General features: G+C 37.4%; 1 protein-coding gene across 1 annotated transcript; it reads left to right on the forward strand.

The window, feature by feature from the left end:
* The first annotated feature begins 1,177 nt into the window (after positions 1–1,177).
* LOC145232874 (uncharacterized) lies at positions 1,178–14,337 on the forward strand. The gene is made up of 13 exons (XM_080097548.1): positions 1,178–1,405; positions 2,512–2,646; positions 2,710–2,849; positions 3,188–3,343; positions 3,711–3,831; positions 8,602–8,770; positions 9,220–9,340; positions 9,547–9,657; positions 10,081–10,203; positions 10,348–10,543; positions 11,497–11,658; positions 11,874–11,974; positions 12,803–14,337. The coding sequence occupies exons 1-13, from the start codon at positions 1,255–1,257 to the stop codon at positions 13,034–13,036; spliced, it is 1,920 nt and encodes a 639-aa protein (XP_079953674.1). The 5' UTR covers positions 1,178–1,254; the 3' UTR covers positions 13,037–14,337.
* Positions 14,338–14,390: the final 53 nt, after the last annotated feature.

Raw genomic sequence — 14,390 nt, forward strand, 5'->3', positions numbered from 1 at the left:
TGGTAAAAATAATGAAAAGAGAGTTTAATCATTCATAAATGCAATAAATATCTTGCTTATACAAATCTAAGCTACGTTGTCGGGAGTAATTTTAATTTTGAATGTTAGGTCACTATCACTTGTTGCTTGACTGCTGTTAGGTTTATCTGGATTATGTTTTAGTATCAACCTTCGGTAATTTAGTTCCCGGTCAGTGGTGGGATTCAATTTTTTTGTCAGCCGGTTCTATCACAAAAGTCATATTTTTCAGCCAGGTCTGTTTCTTTACCCAGTAATGCTAAACAGTTCACTGATCTCATAAAATTAGTGAGACGGTTCTTCAGAACCGCTGCAAACCGGCTGAATCCCACCACGGAATCCCGGTACGGTTTGCAATTGAACAAGACATAACCACACACAGCATTTAATTTAAAACTGTTACACATGAATAGAACTTTACCTTTGTAATAAATAATAGCTATTACTTTACCCAATGGTTTCAAACCGGGGAGGAAATATAACCTGTGAAGATATATACCATATTAAATATCTTTGTATGATTTAGCTTCTGAGTTACTATGCGGTCTAGTACGGAGAAATGAAAATGTTTTGAAATGTTAAGGGAGGAATTCGTCGATAAAGGTTGGGAACCACTGCTTTAACCTCAACATCATTTGTTTCATAGGTGACCACTAACGAGTTTGTTTATAAGTAGTCGTGATCACGAGTTTTTGGTGTCTGCCTGGGTCACGTGTTAAAAATCATGTGTCCAAACAATCGAAAACGGAACTCGAATTTCTACGTAAGTCTTTTGGCTCAGGGTGTCTCAGTCCTTAACAGAAAAATCTCGTCGTGAGATGCATACGCAGTTTACAAAGCCGGTTTTAACGAATCGTGTTGCAATACTTTGAGTTTAAACTTCTTTTACTGATCTTATAAACTGTTGACGACCTTTTTCTAGAATATTTTTGGAAAAAGTGGCATTGGTCGGGCAAACAAAACGCCCATTGAGTCAAACCTTGATTTCGAAACTTACAGCAAGACTGTTTTCGAAACTTACCTTTGTAATATTTAAATCTGAATTCTGAAGGATGTGGTTAGTTTGTTGTTTGTCTTGTTTTTTTGTGTATTATTGTATTAAATTTTAAACCTGACATAAAAATGGTCTGTAACAGTTATAACAGTACAGAACATATATGTGTCTTTATGTTGTGCAATGAATTTCAGATTTAGGGACGATTACATTTTGTTGTGCAGTTTATATGTGATAAAAACATGTCCTTATTATTTGTGGCATCGGTTTTATTGCTTTGTACTGCACGTTGCTGTGCACTCACTTGCCCAAATATTACTGGAGTTCCTCAAGTGCCACTTCCTTATTTGGATTCTGTGAAATTTCATTACAAAATTCAGATTTCAGTCGATGGTAAGCGTTATTGGTTTTGTTGTACTTTTTGTCTTGGGGAAAGAAGATTTTAATGTAGCTAGGAAGCTTACAGAATAAAACTTAACAGGCTGTAAAAAATGTTGGTGACTTAATGTACTTTAAGTTGAGAAATAAGTGTTTATCAAGCCATTATGTAAAACAATTCTATGTATGTGTCTAAAGTTAGGTCCAAAAAATGACCGAAGCGAAATTTTCATATTGTGTGAATATATATATACCAGATTGGAAAGAATGGCCTTTGGAAAGGATAAATCCTCTGTGCAATATTTTGGATTTCCCCTTGTAATCCGCGCAAATTTAGGCTTTCTATGTGTAATCCGCGCAACAAAATGTTGTCCGCGCAACTTAGCACAGCTTTCGTAAGTAACTATGATAAACTTTGTTTAAAATTTTATATTTTCGTTGCACAATGAAGTGTCATGTCATCACAAGCCTTATTTTGCCAACAATCCACGTAAATCAGTCAAGCACATCGAAACTTACCAATCGTCACGCTTGAAATAACATTTCTATTTCGCTAACGTAGATGTTAAAAGTACATTTATCTGTTTTTTTAGGATGTAGTTTGACTATTAAAGTGACTGTCGGCTGGGCAAGTTGCATAAAATAATGTTTTCTGTGTGACAAATAATTAAAAACAGTTAAGAGCAATTTGGCAATCATAAACTATCCCCACGAAACAAATCAGCAAAATGTTTGAATCGTTATGAAAATGAAAAATTGTAGAATCTAGCAGCTGCGTGCGCAATAGAGCACAACTGAAGATTTGTCATGTTTATTACTTTATTTAGTTGTTCTTTTTGTCGGCTGGATAGTCTTGCAAGCGTTGCATACAAATTGCGTTAATTGTTATATCCACCTGTCAATCAAAAGTCTATCAATCCACGCAAAAAATTGTAATTCCGCGCAAAAATCCCATTATTTTGACGAAAAAAATATCCTCCGCGCAAAAATAAAACTTTCCAATCTGGTATATATACATATAAAGAAAATTTTGTAATATAAGCAATACTCGACTAATATTTCTGAATCAACAACATATTCATTTGCATTTTTATTGTAAAGCTTTTTTACAATTTTTACAGATTTGAACCAAACATTGGATGCAACCGAGTACTATGACCATGTGAACAACCAAACATTTTTGTATCTTGACCAAGCCACAATGAGAAGCAAAATGTCATATGACTACAATTTCAACCAAGTGTTCACCGTGGATGGTAATATCTTAACTTTAAAAATAAATGATCTGCAATTATCTTACTAATGTGTTTTTCATGTAGAACTGGCGAACACATGTTCTGTGGCAGATTACAATGGAACCCAGGGTAGTGTGTCACTTATAGGAATGCACGCTGAAAAAGGACCACAGTTTGTCAAATACCCTTTTGTGTGGAATTCAGGTTACAATGCAACCAGCATGGTAGGTTAATATTCTAGATTTAGTAAAATATTGTATTACTTTTCTGTGATTTGTACCAGTTTTAATTTTCAAACCTATATACATGTATTGCAAATGAAATCAACTCTAAGAAAAAGTATTAAAGTGCATATATATTTTACCTTAAAGTATTACAGGCTGGATGGTTTGTGCACACACTGCACAAAATTGATTACTGTCACATTGTTTAAAAGTGCAGTAGTTGAAGAAAAAAGCACATAAAAGTAACTGACATTGAAATCATGCATATATATTTCCTATATGGAACCATTTTTTTATTTCTTGCCCACCATATAACCAGTTAAGTTTACTTTTTAAAGGGTGTTGCTGTCATTGATGGTATCCAGACTGATCATTATCAGATGTGTCTTTCACATGAAGATGGTAACTTGACATATCAGCTCGATATTTATTTCAGCAGTCAAAATTGGAGCATGCCCGCTGGACAGAATGCACCGGTTCGAATCGATCTCAATGTAAGCCATTGTTTCAGTTTTACTTCCTGGAAATATATATTGGGAAAGTTTGATTGACGTTGTTGAAAAATTGTATTGTTTAAAACTGTATCAAGCTGTGTTAAGTTTTGACTTTAGCTAAATACTAAAACATCCAAACAAGTTTTAACCAATAAGAACATGAAAATATTTGTCAAGTTTTGTCTTAAAAAATTTGGTTGTAAAAAAAATACTAAAAAGTATTGTACAGTAAAAATACCTTGTTTTTCAAAGTAGTGTATAAAATAAAATTCTTTAGTTCAAGGGTGCACAACCTTTTTGCCGCGATCGCCATAGGGCTGCAGGTTGTGCACCCCTGTTTTAGTTAGTACATAACATTTATTCTCAGGCCACAGTAGATAGCACCACAACTGGTTCCCACTTGTACACATACAAGTTTTATGATTACCATGATTCCACATCAAAGGAGTTGTGGAAGCCTGATTTGCCTGGAGACATAGTATGCGAAGGTATGTGTTGTATTTCTTTGTATTGTTCGCTCGAAGAGTAAAATAGAATGAATAACGATTAAATGAAACAAGCATTTATAGCTTGGATAATTGGCAATTTACATAGCACACACGAATAGTAATCACCACAAGCAAAATAGTAATGAATGCGGTACAATTAACGAATCACGTGACTGTGGAATGCGCGTACGCGAATACTGCCTTAAGGACAGTACATGAAGCGGAACCACAACACCTCCCCTTCGAAGATCAGAATCCTCCTCAGATTAGAAGTGAAATCGCTCGGGAGGTTTACGCGACCTCTTAGTTCGTCGTGGATTGTCGGGACCGAATGAAGGAGAGCTACGATTCAGTGGCATGTCTGAATCTGCACCAGCAGTAGGAGCCTGCGGAATACTTTCTTCCGCTCCCGGTTCCAAATCCTCGTCGGACGCGTATCGATATAGTTGGTCGATATGGCGTCTCCAAATTGGACCACGTGGAAGAACTTTAACATGAAAGGTACGACTTCCACACAGTTTAATAATCGTGGCAGGCACCCAGCGAGCATCCTCGGTACGTCTTGGACCAAGATACAAAGCGTAACATGGGTCTCCAATGTTGAAAGTATTGATGTTCACTGGTTTTCGTGTTGCTTGCACTTGCTTACGTTGCATCAGGTGTGCTGGCGAAGGCAACAGAGTATCTATTTTCGCCCGAATTGCGTTTGGAATACGCCTGTATTGCAGTAGAAACTCTTGCAACGCCTCTTTAGGAGGTTTAGAAGACTTCTTAAGTGCCTTTTTGAAAGTTTGCACTAATCGTTCTGCAGCGCCATTTGTAGCAGGAAAGTACGGAGCTCCGGTCAGATGAACGATGCCCCTTTGTTTACAGAAGTCTTGAAATTCGGCAGACATAAAAGCTTGCGCATTATCGGAAACAATAGTATGAGGGTAACCGAAATGGGCAAAATCTTGTTCCAACAACTCCATAGTTGTTCTCGATGACATAGATTGCGTTTGGTGTATACACGGGTATTTTGAGTGAGCATCTATCATCACAAGCCAGTTACTTCCCAGAAAGTTAACTGCGTGATCGATGTGGCTTTTCCGGCATCATCCACGGATGTACATGTGCCTTTGGCGGAGCGTTTTGATGTTCAGCACAAGTCTGGCACTTGTGGCAAAGAACAGTAATGTCGTCATCGATATTTGGCCAATAGACTGCAGTTCTTGCCAGTTGCTTCATTCGTTGAATCCCAAAATGTCCTTGATGAAGGATCTGGAGAACAGCAGAACGAAGTGATTCCGGTATAACCAACCGTGAACCATACAGTAGACACCCATAACTGGTGCTCAACGAATCCATAACCTTGCGAAACTTTGCAACTGGATCGTTGTATGCAATAGTAGATGGCCAACCTTCTCTCGTAAAACGCATGACTTTGGATAAGGTTGGATCTTTTCCACTTTCCTTTCGTAGTAACGCCGAATCGGTGGGTTGCACTTGTAAACTAAGACTGGTAATTGCACAAACAGTGTCGGTGTCATGTGCACTTTCCTCCCTGTCGAAGTCAGCATCCTCACCAACTGGTAACCGACTGAGTGCATCGGCATTTTGATGTTGCGATGTCTTTCGATATTCAATGGCGAAATTGGCCAAGAAAAAGTGCCCACCTTGCTAAGCGATTTGCAGCTAGAGCAGGCGTAGCTTTATTAGGACAGAATAATGCCAGCAGTGGCTTGTGGTCTGTCAGTAGAATAAATTTCCTACCATATATATATATATTGGTAGAATTTCTTCAGCGCAAAGATTATAGCGAGAGCCTCTTTCTGAATTTGGCTGTAGTTGCGCTGGCTTTTAGTTAGTGATTTGGATACGTTGGCAATTGGTCTCTCGCTTCCATCTTGATAGCGGTGAAACAAAACTGCTCCAATTCCAACATTTGATGCATCGCAGGAAATCCCTATAGGTAAAGTAGGGTCAAAATGTGTCAGAACTGTTTCAGCTGACAGCAATTCTTTCATTTTGCAAAATGCAGCTTGCTCATTTGGACCCCATTCCCATGCGATGTTTGACCGCGTAAGTCTGTACAGTGGTTCTGCAACGCTGGAAAATTGTGATGGCAGAAACTTGCTGTAAAATTGAACGGAACCAAGGAAAGAACGTAAGTTTGAGACATCTTTTGGTGATGACATATTAATAACGGCATCCACCTTAGAACCTTTGGAAATGCCATCTTTTGACAAAATATGACCCAAGTATTCCACTTGAGGTAACGCAAATTTACATTTTTCCAAACGACAGCGTAGACCTTTGTCGTTAAGCCGTTGAAGAAGTTGGCGAAGATTGTAAACATGCTCTTCAGCCGTTGATCCGCTAACTAAAAGATCATCAAGATAAACTGTAACACCTTGTAGATCGCTTGTAATCTCTTCCATGATTGATTGAAAATAACCAGGAGCAGATGTTATACCGAATGGTAAAACATTTTGCAGTAGCACCCCACGGTGTGTACTAATAGCTAGTCGCTTTCGGCTCTCTGGTCCCAACCGGATTTGGTTGTAGGCATCAGCTAAATCAATCTTTGTAAAACCGTAACCACCACGCAACTTGCGCATCAAGTCTTCTGGAAGAGGAAGTGGATGGCGGTGTGTAGATAACTGCGGGTTACACTCGTATCTTGGCTTTACTTTGTGCGGGAAGTGGTGTCTTTCGTATAGGAACTACTGGAGTCCCCCACTCGTTAAATTTTGCCGGAGTCCAAATACCTTTTGCGATGCCAGCATCGTATGCTTGATTGACGTCATCCTGTAGAGCAAATGGAACAGGCCTTGGCTTGCAGAAAACAGGCTTTACGTCTTTGGTGAATTTTACTTCTAGTGCAAAATCCTTCAAACACCCCAAATCTTCCTTGAAAAGGTCTGGATATTCCTCGCAAAGCTTTTTGCAAGCACGTTGTAATGATGCGTCTGCTTGGTTGCTGGCGTCAGATAATACGTTTACCTTATCGTCGGTACGATAAAGTAACTTGTCCAATGATATGCGCAACGCCTCGATTCCACATCGACCAAGTAAATTTAAATGCGGCATTTCGGAAACAAACATCGTAAGACTACATGTTGTTGTCCTATGTTTGACTTCAGCTTCGAATGCGCCCAGTATCGGCACCAGATGTTCCGTTGCAGAGTTGAAACGCTGATTGGTTTCCTTCAAACTCGGTTTCCCAATTTTCTTCCAGAAATTTACAGAAATAAAATTTCCGCTTGTTGCTGTGTCAATCTCTAACAGACAAGCTTTACCGTTTATGTTGACGGTTACCTCGAGTTTTGGACTAATATCTGCTTCTGGCTTCATCGAAAGTAGCGAATTTACATGTTGAACTGGCAAAACAGACGCTTGTTTCTTTCTGCAAACAATTTCCAAATGGCCTATACGTTTACAGAATTTGCAAGTGGCTCTTTTATAGCGGCAATCGGGTGCCAGGTGATCAGGTTTTCCACATCGGTAACAAGTTGTATTCTTTCTAAACTTGTCAATTGTAGGTGTGGACGTACTAAAACCTTTCTTTGCATCCCGTACCTTGTGTACCGATCCGCGAGTTCCATACACGGTTTCCTTTGCAACCTTTGCAGCGTCTTCGGTTTGCATTGCAACTTCAATAGCACGTGTGAATGTCAACTCATCGGCGTTGATTTTGAAGATTGCCTTTAGCACTGCTTCATTACCTATGGAGCAAATAAACCTTGTACGCAACGCTTCGTCCAGCGGGTCTTTAATTGAAGGAAAATCGCACGTGCCTGCATCGTGACGAATGCGTGCAGCTAACTCTTGCACTGTTTCCCCGGGCTTGCGTTGCATGTTGCTCCAAAACTTAAAGCGTTCCCGTATAACAAACCTTTTCGGATCGAACTGTTCCTTCATGAAACCTTCAATTTCTTTGATTGAAAGATCGTTCACAGTCTTGACTGGAGAGCTTTGACCAGCCAGATTGGATAGAAGCTTGTACGTCACAGGGGTTTGATTGGTGAGAAAAACTTGAGCCATCCTCGTTTCTGGTACAGCATGTGCTTGTATAAACGTTGTAAACCTCGACCAGTAGTCGTCCCATAGCTCCGATGTTGAGTCGAATGAGGCAAAGCTTGGCGTAGCAACGGAAGGTGCAGCGTTTTGACTGGAACCGGCTTTCTCAACTAAGGCGAGAATTAACTTCATTTGTTCATCATGGCGTCTTTGCTGCTCTTGTAGTTGTTCTTGCATCAGCTTTGCAATTTTCTCCATCTTCGAAAGAACTATCTTCGATACCAAACTGCGTATAACTCGTTCAGTTGGTAGATCCTGTCCTCGTCGCCAATTAACTCTGTTGTATTTCTTTGTATTGTTCGCTCGAAGAGTAAAATAGAATGAATAACGATTAAATGAAACAAGCATTTATAGCTTGGATAATTGGCAATTTACATAGCACACACGAATAGTAATCACCACAAGCAAAATAGTAATGAATGCGGTACAATTAACGAATCACGTGACTGTGGAATGCGCGTACGCGAATACTGCCTTAAGGACAGTACATGAAGCGGAACTACAACAGTATGAATGTGGATTAATACCTTGTTTTTAGTCTTTTTTCTCAATTTAACACATTTCCAACATATCACAGCTGAAAGTTTCAACACACCTGAATCAGTCCATGTAAATCTGCATTTCTAACAGTAACAAAATAAGGCAACACAATTAGAAACATATTGTATGGGTAATGCTATCTTCTGTCATTCTCTCCATTTAATCCAGGAAGAAAAGATGTACCAGTTGCTCCTGATCCCCCATCTCAAATGCAACTGCGCATGGAAGTGGTTATGGGATCGTATTTGCAACAAGTCTACCAATATTTTGACTATGACAACAAAATGCTGAGAGTGGACATAACTGGAGATAATATTAATACTCCACATATGAACACGTAAGAAAACTGCAAACAACATTCTCTCTGCTATAAGACATGGCCAGTCAACACAATTTTTGTTGACATTAGAATGATTTTGTAAAGCGGGAGTGGGCAACCTGCGACCTGCTTCATTAAAGGTTGTGTGGCCAGCATGCTTGGATTTCAAATGTACTAAAAAACTATTATATATTTTTTAACAGATTAATGCGCCTGATGCTATTTTTCTGCGACCTGGCAATTTGTGGATATAATCTAATGAGAATTTTACTTGTAGTTAAGCATATTTGGTAAGCAACAAAGAAAAATCACCTTGTGTAGCACACAGGTGCAGCCCGCGATCTAAATTTGGCAATCGTTATTGGGCCCTACAGTAACAAAGGTTGCCTACCACTGTTGTAAAGCATTAACTGCAAAAGAGACAAAAATATCAATGTGAATTCAATCGAAACCATATTTTTGTGTAGAATTCACAACTTCAAAGATGGACTTCAGTACATGTATTATCCTGCTACTGGCTTATGCGACATTAAGCCCATACCACCAGATTCTATGTTTGAGGACACTGTGGTTGTTAACAGCTCGCTGGTAAGTTGATCTTTTTCTGTCATGGTTCTTTACCTACTTTAGTCTTGCAAGCAAACTTCAGGGCAGTAGCAACAACTGGCGCACCGGACCCGCCCTAAACACCTGGGCAGAGAAAAATCATATTTTTAAAATGCTAGTAAACATGCATTGGAACCCAAAATTTCATTTCTGATTGTTATAAGCTGCAATCTGCTGTACTTTTTCAGGTATCAATGATAGCTCCTAATCACTTTGGTGCACTGGCAAATGCAACATACTGTGGCGTTACAATGTTTCTAGGATATAAGGGTCACTGTTGGAAAGCAAACACTGTTGCTGTAAGTATCATAAGCATTGGCTATTTTTTTCCATGAAGCTTTTTATTGGGCATTATGATGCTAAGTGATTTATTACTATGAATTAGGTTCATAGAAATTTAAGTAAAATGGAATTAGTGTATTGGAAAAAAAACTAATTTTAATTCCTTTTGTCTGCAAAAAATGGACATGGCTTCCAATTTTAACCGTACAGAAAAGTTTTTTTATTTTTGTTTCTGATAAAAAAATACAGATCAATCTTCTCTAATAATGATGATGTGTTAACAGTTTCTGTAATAGTGAATGTTTGGTGACTGGCTGATTTGGTATAATGCCTTCAAAAGGCCTGTATAGTATGATTCCTGTTAGTACTGTTTTTTTCATGTTGAGTTCTGCTGTACTTAGCTGTAGAACCAAAGTAACGACATGTAATTTTTTTACTAGTTGGCTCATGACTTTTACTTCAACGGAACAGCTGCTTGGGTTCAGGACACTTATTATAATTCTGTTGATGAATTTAATGGAATGATCACCCCATTGGGCATGAAACAAGTTTATACATCCCAGGTAATAGTCTATTGTCATCTATTGTTTATTGTGTCATTTACGTTTGCGTTTTCAAAAAATGAATATGACTGTGGTTATTATAAAAAGTGACTATCTTTTGAATAAGGTATCAACAGCAATTTTCAACTAATTGTAAAATTTTAGCAAAACAATGGCACAGTTAACTACAATGTGACGTACAACTATGAATTTGACATGTTTGATTACCACCCGAGAATTCTGGATTCCGATGTGTTCCATGCTACAGAGTGCTTTAACGAGTCACAAAAAACTGAGATTATCTTGAAATTTCCGAATGATGTTTATCCAATGATAAAAGCAAGCCCTGCAAATTTCTCAAGTAAGCCTATGTTGTAGTTTATTATGGGTCCCCTTCCCTGAAGGGGACACATATTGTTTTTGTCCGTATTTTTTTTTCTTCTTTCTGTCTAACGCTGGTTTGTAACGCTCGTTTGGTAAAGAAAGAGTGCTTCAAATTTATTCAAATTTGGACATATGTTAGTTATTAATCTAACCTTGATCCTCCAGAAGTTGACCCCGAATTACCCAGCGGCTCACTTTCTTTCGTCATATCATAGCGTTTTTTTGACAATCAATTTAGGAATCAATACTCAAGGCATGTATAAATTAGGCTTAACGGTATTGTTGAACCTCAAGGACTGCGTGCTATTGAAAACGGTGTCAAAAGGTCAAACAGTCGTTTGGCATGTGCACCCTGAGAGGTTACTACAGGTCAATGGTACTCGTTTTGCGAAACAAAGTTAAATGAAAAACAATTTGTTATGACAATATCTGGGTCAAAGCAAGAGATTAAATTAAAGTATTTGTTGCGTTTTTTTTTAATGTTTTTGTAATTACATGACAATAATAGTGCAAAAAGAATACAAACAAATTTTTTTTATTGTTGGGTTGATGCTTTCTAAAAATTTGTCCTTAACAATCTAAAAATCACCGCAACATTTGTTTACTGTAAATCCGCACAAACACGCGTGTGGGGACCCATTAGTTTTTGTTTACAAAAACAATCATATGTGTAGATCAAATGATGTGTATAGTAAATTGGTAAATATCGTATAGAATATATAAAATGGAAGTATATCAGAAAGCCACTCTTCTAGTTTTAAAGTGTGATGATAAAATAACAACACAATGGGCGCTATAACATACAATGTTATACATAATGAGTGAAGTAGTTGGGAGTGTGCAAATGGTGAAACAACAATCAATTGATAATTAATCATGTCATCCAAAGTTTTGGTTTCAACTTAAATATGTAACCATTGCAAATTTCAGAGGCAGTGGTCTCAGCTACTCTTGAACATTCCAAAGTCTTGCCAACAAGAGTGGTGCCCAAAACTCCTTACACTGTTATTCAGGAACCAGATCAAAAATCAAAGACAAATGTTACATATGTGTATGTTGGAGTAACACTCCTTGGTGTTCCCAATGTAAAAGGTATGAGAAAGTTTAAAACTAAATTTTGCAGCACTTGGGCATAAATAAATGTAAAAATGTAAAAGGTGTAAGAAATTTGTTAATAATTATTAAAAATTGTCATCAGTACAAAAATGCCAACAGACTTTTTACAACTAAAATGTTGCAACACTTGGTCCTCGAACATCAAAACTTGCAATTATTTATAACAAATACCTAACCAATCTCCAATCTAGGTGATTCTGTTGAAATGGTGCCACAGCCTAGTCTTGCCCAAGCTATCAGTGATGTCAAAAGTGCCGTACAAGGCGGTGAATTCATTCTTCGCTTCAATACGGTTTGTTTCCGTTTAACAGTTTTGCTTTTGTAATTTTTGTCTAAAACTGTGAGTAAAATTAAAACATAGGTTTACCTTAACTTGGGTGGGGTAAAAAATTGGCAATACCAAAGTGAAAACACTTTCTTCAAGAGTATAATTTTATTTACTTGGTACAATCCATGCAATGAAAATTATAAACTTAAAAACTGCTTGTAACAATTGTTATATTGTAGGGTTCTGCACAGAACCAATTGTAATAGCTTACATTTGATCCTATATGGCAGGGGTCACTAAACTACAGCCTGCAACGTCATTTCGTCTGGCCCGCGAGAGTATTTGGTCTTAGTGTAAATCTTATACATATTTTAGAAAAAACTGAAGCTTTGGTTAACCATTGAATGATAAATTAAAGTAACAGTATTTCTGTGACAATATGTAGGATTAAGTTCACCTAGTTTCACAAAATGCATAAAAATAATCCAAAGGCTGTTTGTTACATCACAGATAATACTAAAACGTCCATACCTTCATAATTGTGCGTGAACAAACACCTTTGTATTGTTAATTGTGATGAAATAAATGAGTTTTTGCAAGAAAGAAGATTATATTACTTTCAACACAATTTTACTATTGACAACAGCATTGACTCTAAAGAAGACTATATATACTCCTGTCCTGCAAAAGCGCTTAGCGGACACCTTTTGAACAGCACTGCGTTAGGGCTGGTAACCTATGTGGCCCTCGCATGTTATTTTTAATTTTGTTCGGCCCGCCATGAAAAAAGTTTGGTGACCGCTGCTATATGGCAACCCTTCAGTTTTGTACAGGCATTTTGTTTTCCTGCAGAATGCCGAAATAGCTGCTGATTCTGAGTACTTCAACACCCAGGATGACCTCATTCGAGGCCAACAGCCCTCTCCACCCCCTGCCCCATCCGGTGGCAAAGTGGGTGTTAGCACCGGGGTTGTAGTTGGGGTCTCTGTTGCTATGTTGATTGTGGGTATCATGGTCGGTTGCTTTATTATGATTTACCGAAGCAAGAGGGCAAGTTCTCAGTATGCTTATACTATGCAGGATTAGAGGGTTTGCATTCAAAGTTTCAAAAAGTATTCAATTTGGGTTTCTTGCAAACTTGTTATGTCTAAGTAATGTAAAATTTATCTGCTAACAAAAGTGTCTTTTATACAAACATTTTGAGTTGTTGCTCCATCTATAGAAGTGGTAAAAGCAAGATGTGTTAAATTTAGTGCAGATAAATTAAAAATCATAGTGCAGATTTCTTGTTCCTTTTTGAATGCATGTTGGTAAGGATATAGTTTATTGTGGCCTTTTCATAACACTGATAACACAAATGTAAGCTTTGCACAGCTTTTTGGCTAGAATAACACATTTCAAAAATACTGCTTCCATGAGATGTGTCTGCAAATGTTTTGCTTGTGCGAGAATTCCTAACTTGCATAGTGAAGCAATAAATGTACATGCAAATGAATCAATGTTCCAATCTTTGTTAACGGGCTGTGTAACCCTGCGGTGGCATTGTGTTGTTTCTCACAATAATGTATTATCCACACGACCTTCACCCCACTTTTATGTTGTACTGTAGAAGCGTTTTACTCAATACTTTGCAATGTTTTGCAAAAATTACCATGAAAATTAAATACGCTAATTATGACATTGAACTAACCTGTTTACTGCCTTGCAAATTGTGTGTCTTTTGGGCAATATTTTGTAAGTGAAAAGTTCCATTATATTTCAGCACTCAGTTTACAAAAACAAACATACTGTGTATTCTGTAACTGTGAACAAATATTGTAGACTGAACTTAACATTGTCACATTTTGTAAGTGTAGCACTGATATTATTGATTGTGAAGCTTAGTTGTTTGTGTGTGTCAAAAAAAACTCCAATTCACATTTTATCATTCACTTTGTTTATTTCAATATGTTGGTTGTATAACTGCATTTCACACAATTAAAATAAGCATGTTTTCGTGTAGATGAAAACCAGTGGTTCCCAATGTACTAAAACACCAGGTTTTGCATATACTTGTGTAACATATACCTAAAACAATTCTGCTTACATTTTTTCAATATGTGATTAAGCACACATTTGTGTGATAACTTTTAAACCTCGAAATATTTGTTTTCATGACCCCTAAAACCACCCCGTAGACCTATTAGCAGTTGGTAAACCCCGCGTTGGGAACTGCTGTTGTAAACATTGCTCAAAAGTTAAACAAAAATTATCAAGTTATTTTGTGTGTATGCAGCTATGATTATTTCTTAATTACATGTCATAAAATGACTCAATTTTGGTGATTTGCTTGTGTGGTGTGTAATTATTTCATTGTATCTAATAAACCAGAACACAAAAATAAATAAGTGGATCTTTTTAAATTACCAACAGAAGCGAAGAAATATGTTATGATTTGTAG

This window comes from Phallusia mammillata, chromosome 6, assembly GCF_965637545.1.
Source record: "Phallusia mammillata chromosome 6, kaPhaMamm4.hap1.1, whole genome shotgun sequence".
Taxonomy (NCBI): Eukaryota; Metazoa; Chordata; class Ascidiacea; order Phlebobranchia; family Ascidiidae; genus Phallusia; species Phallusia mammillata.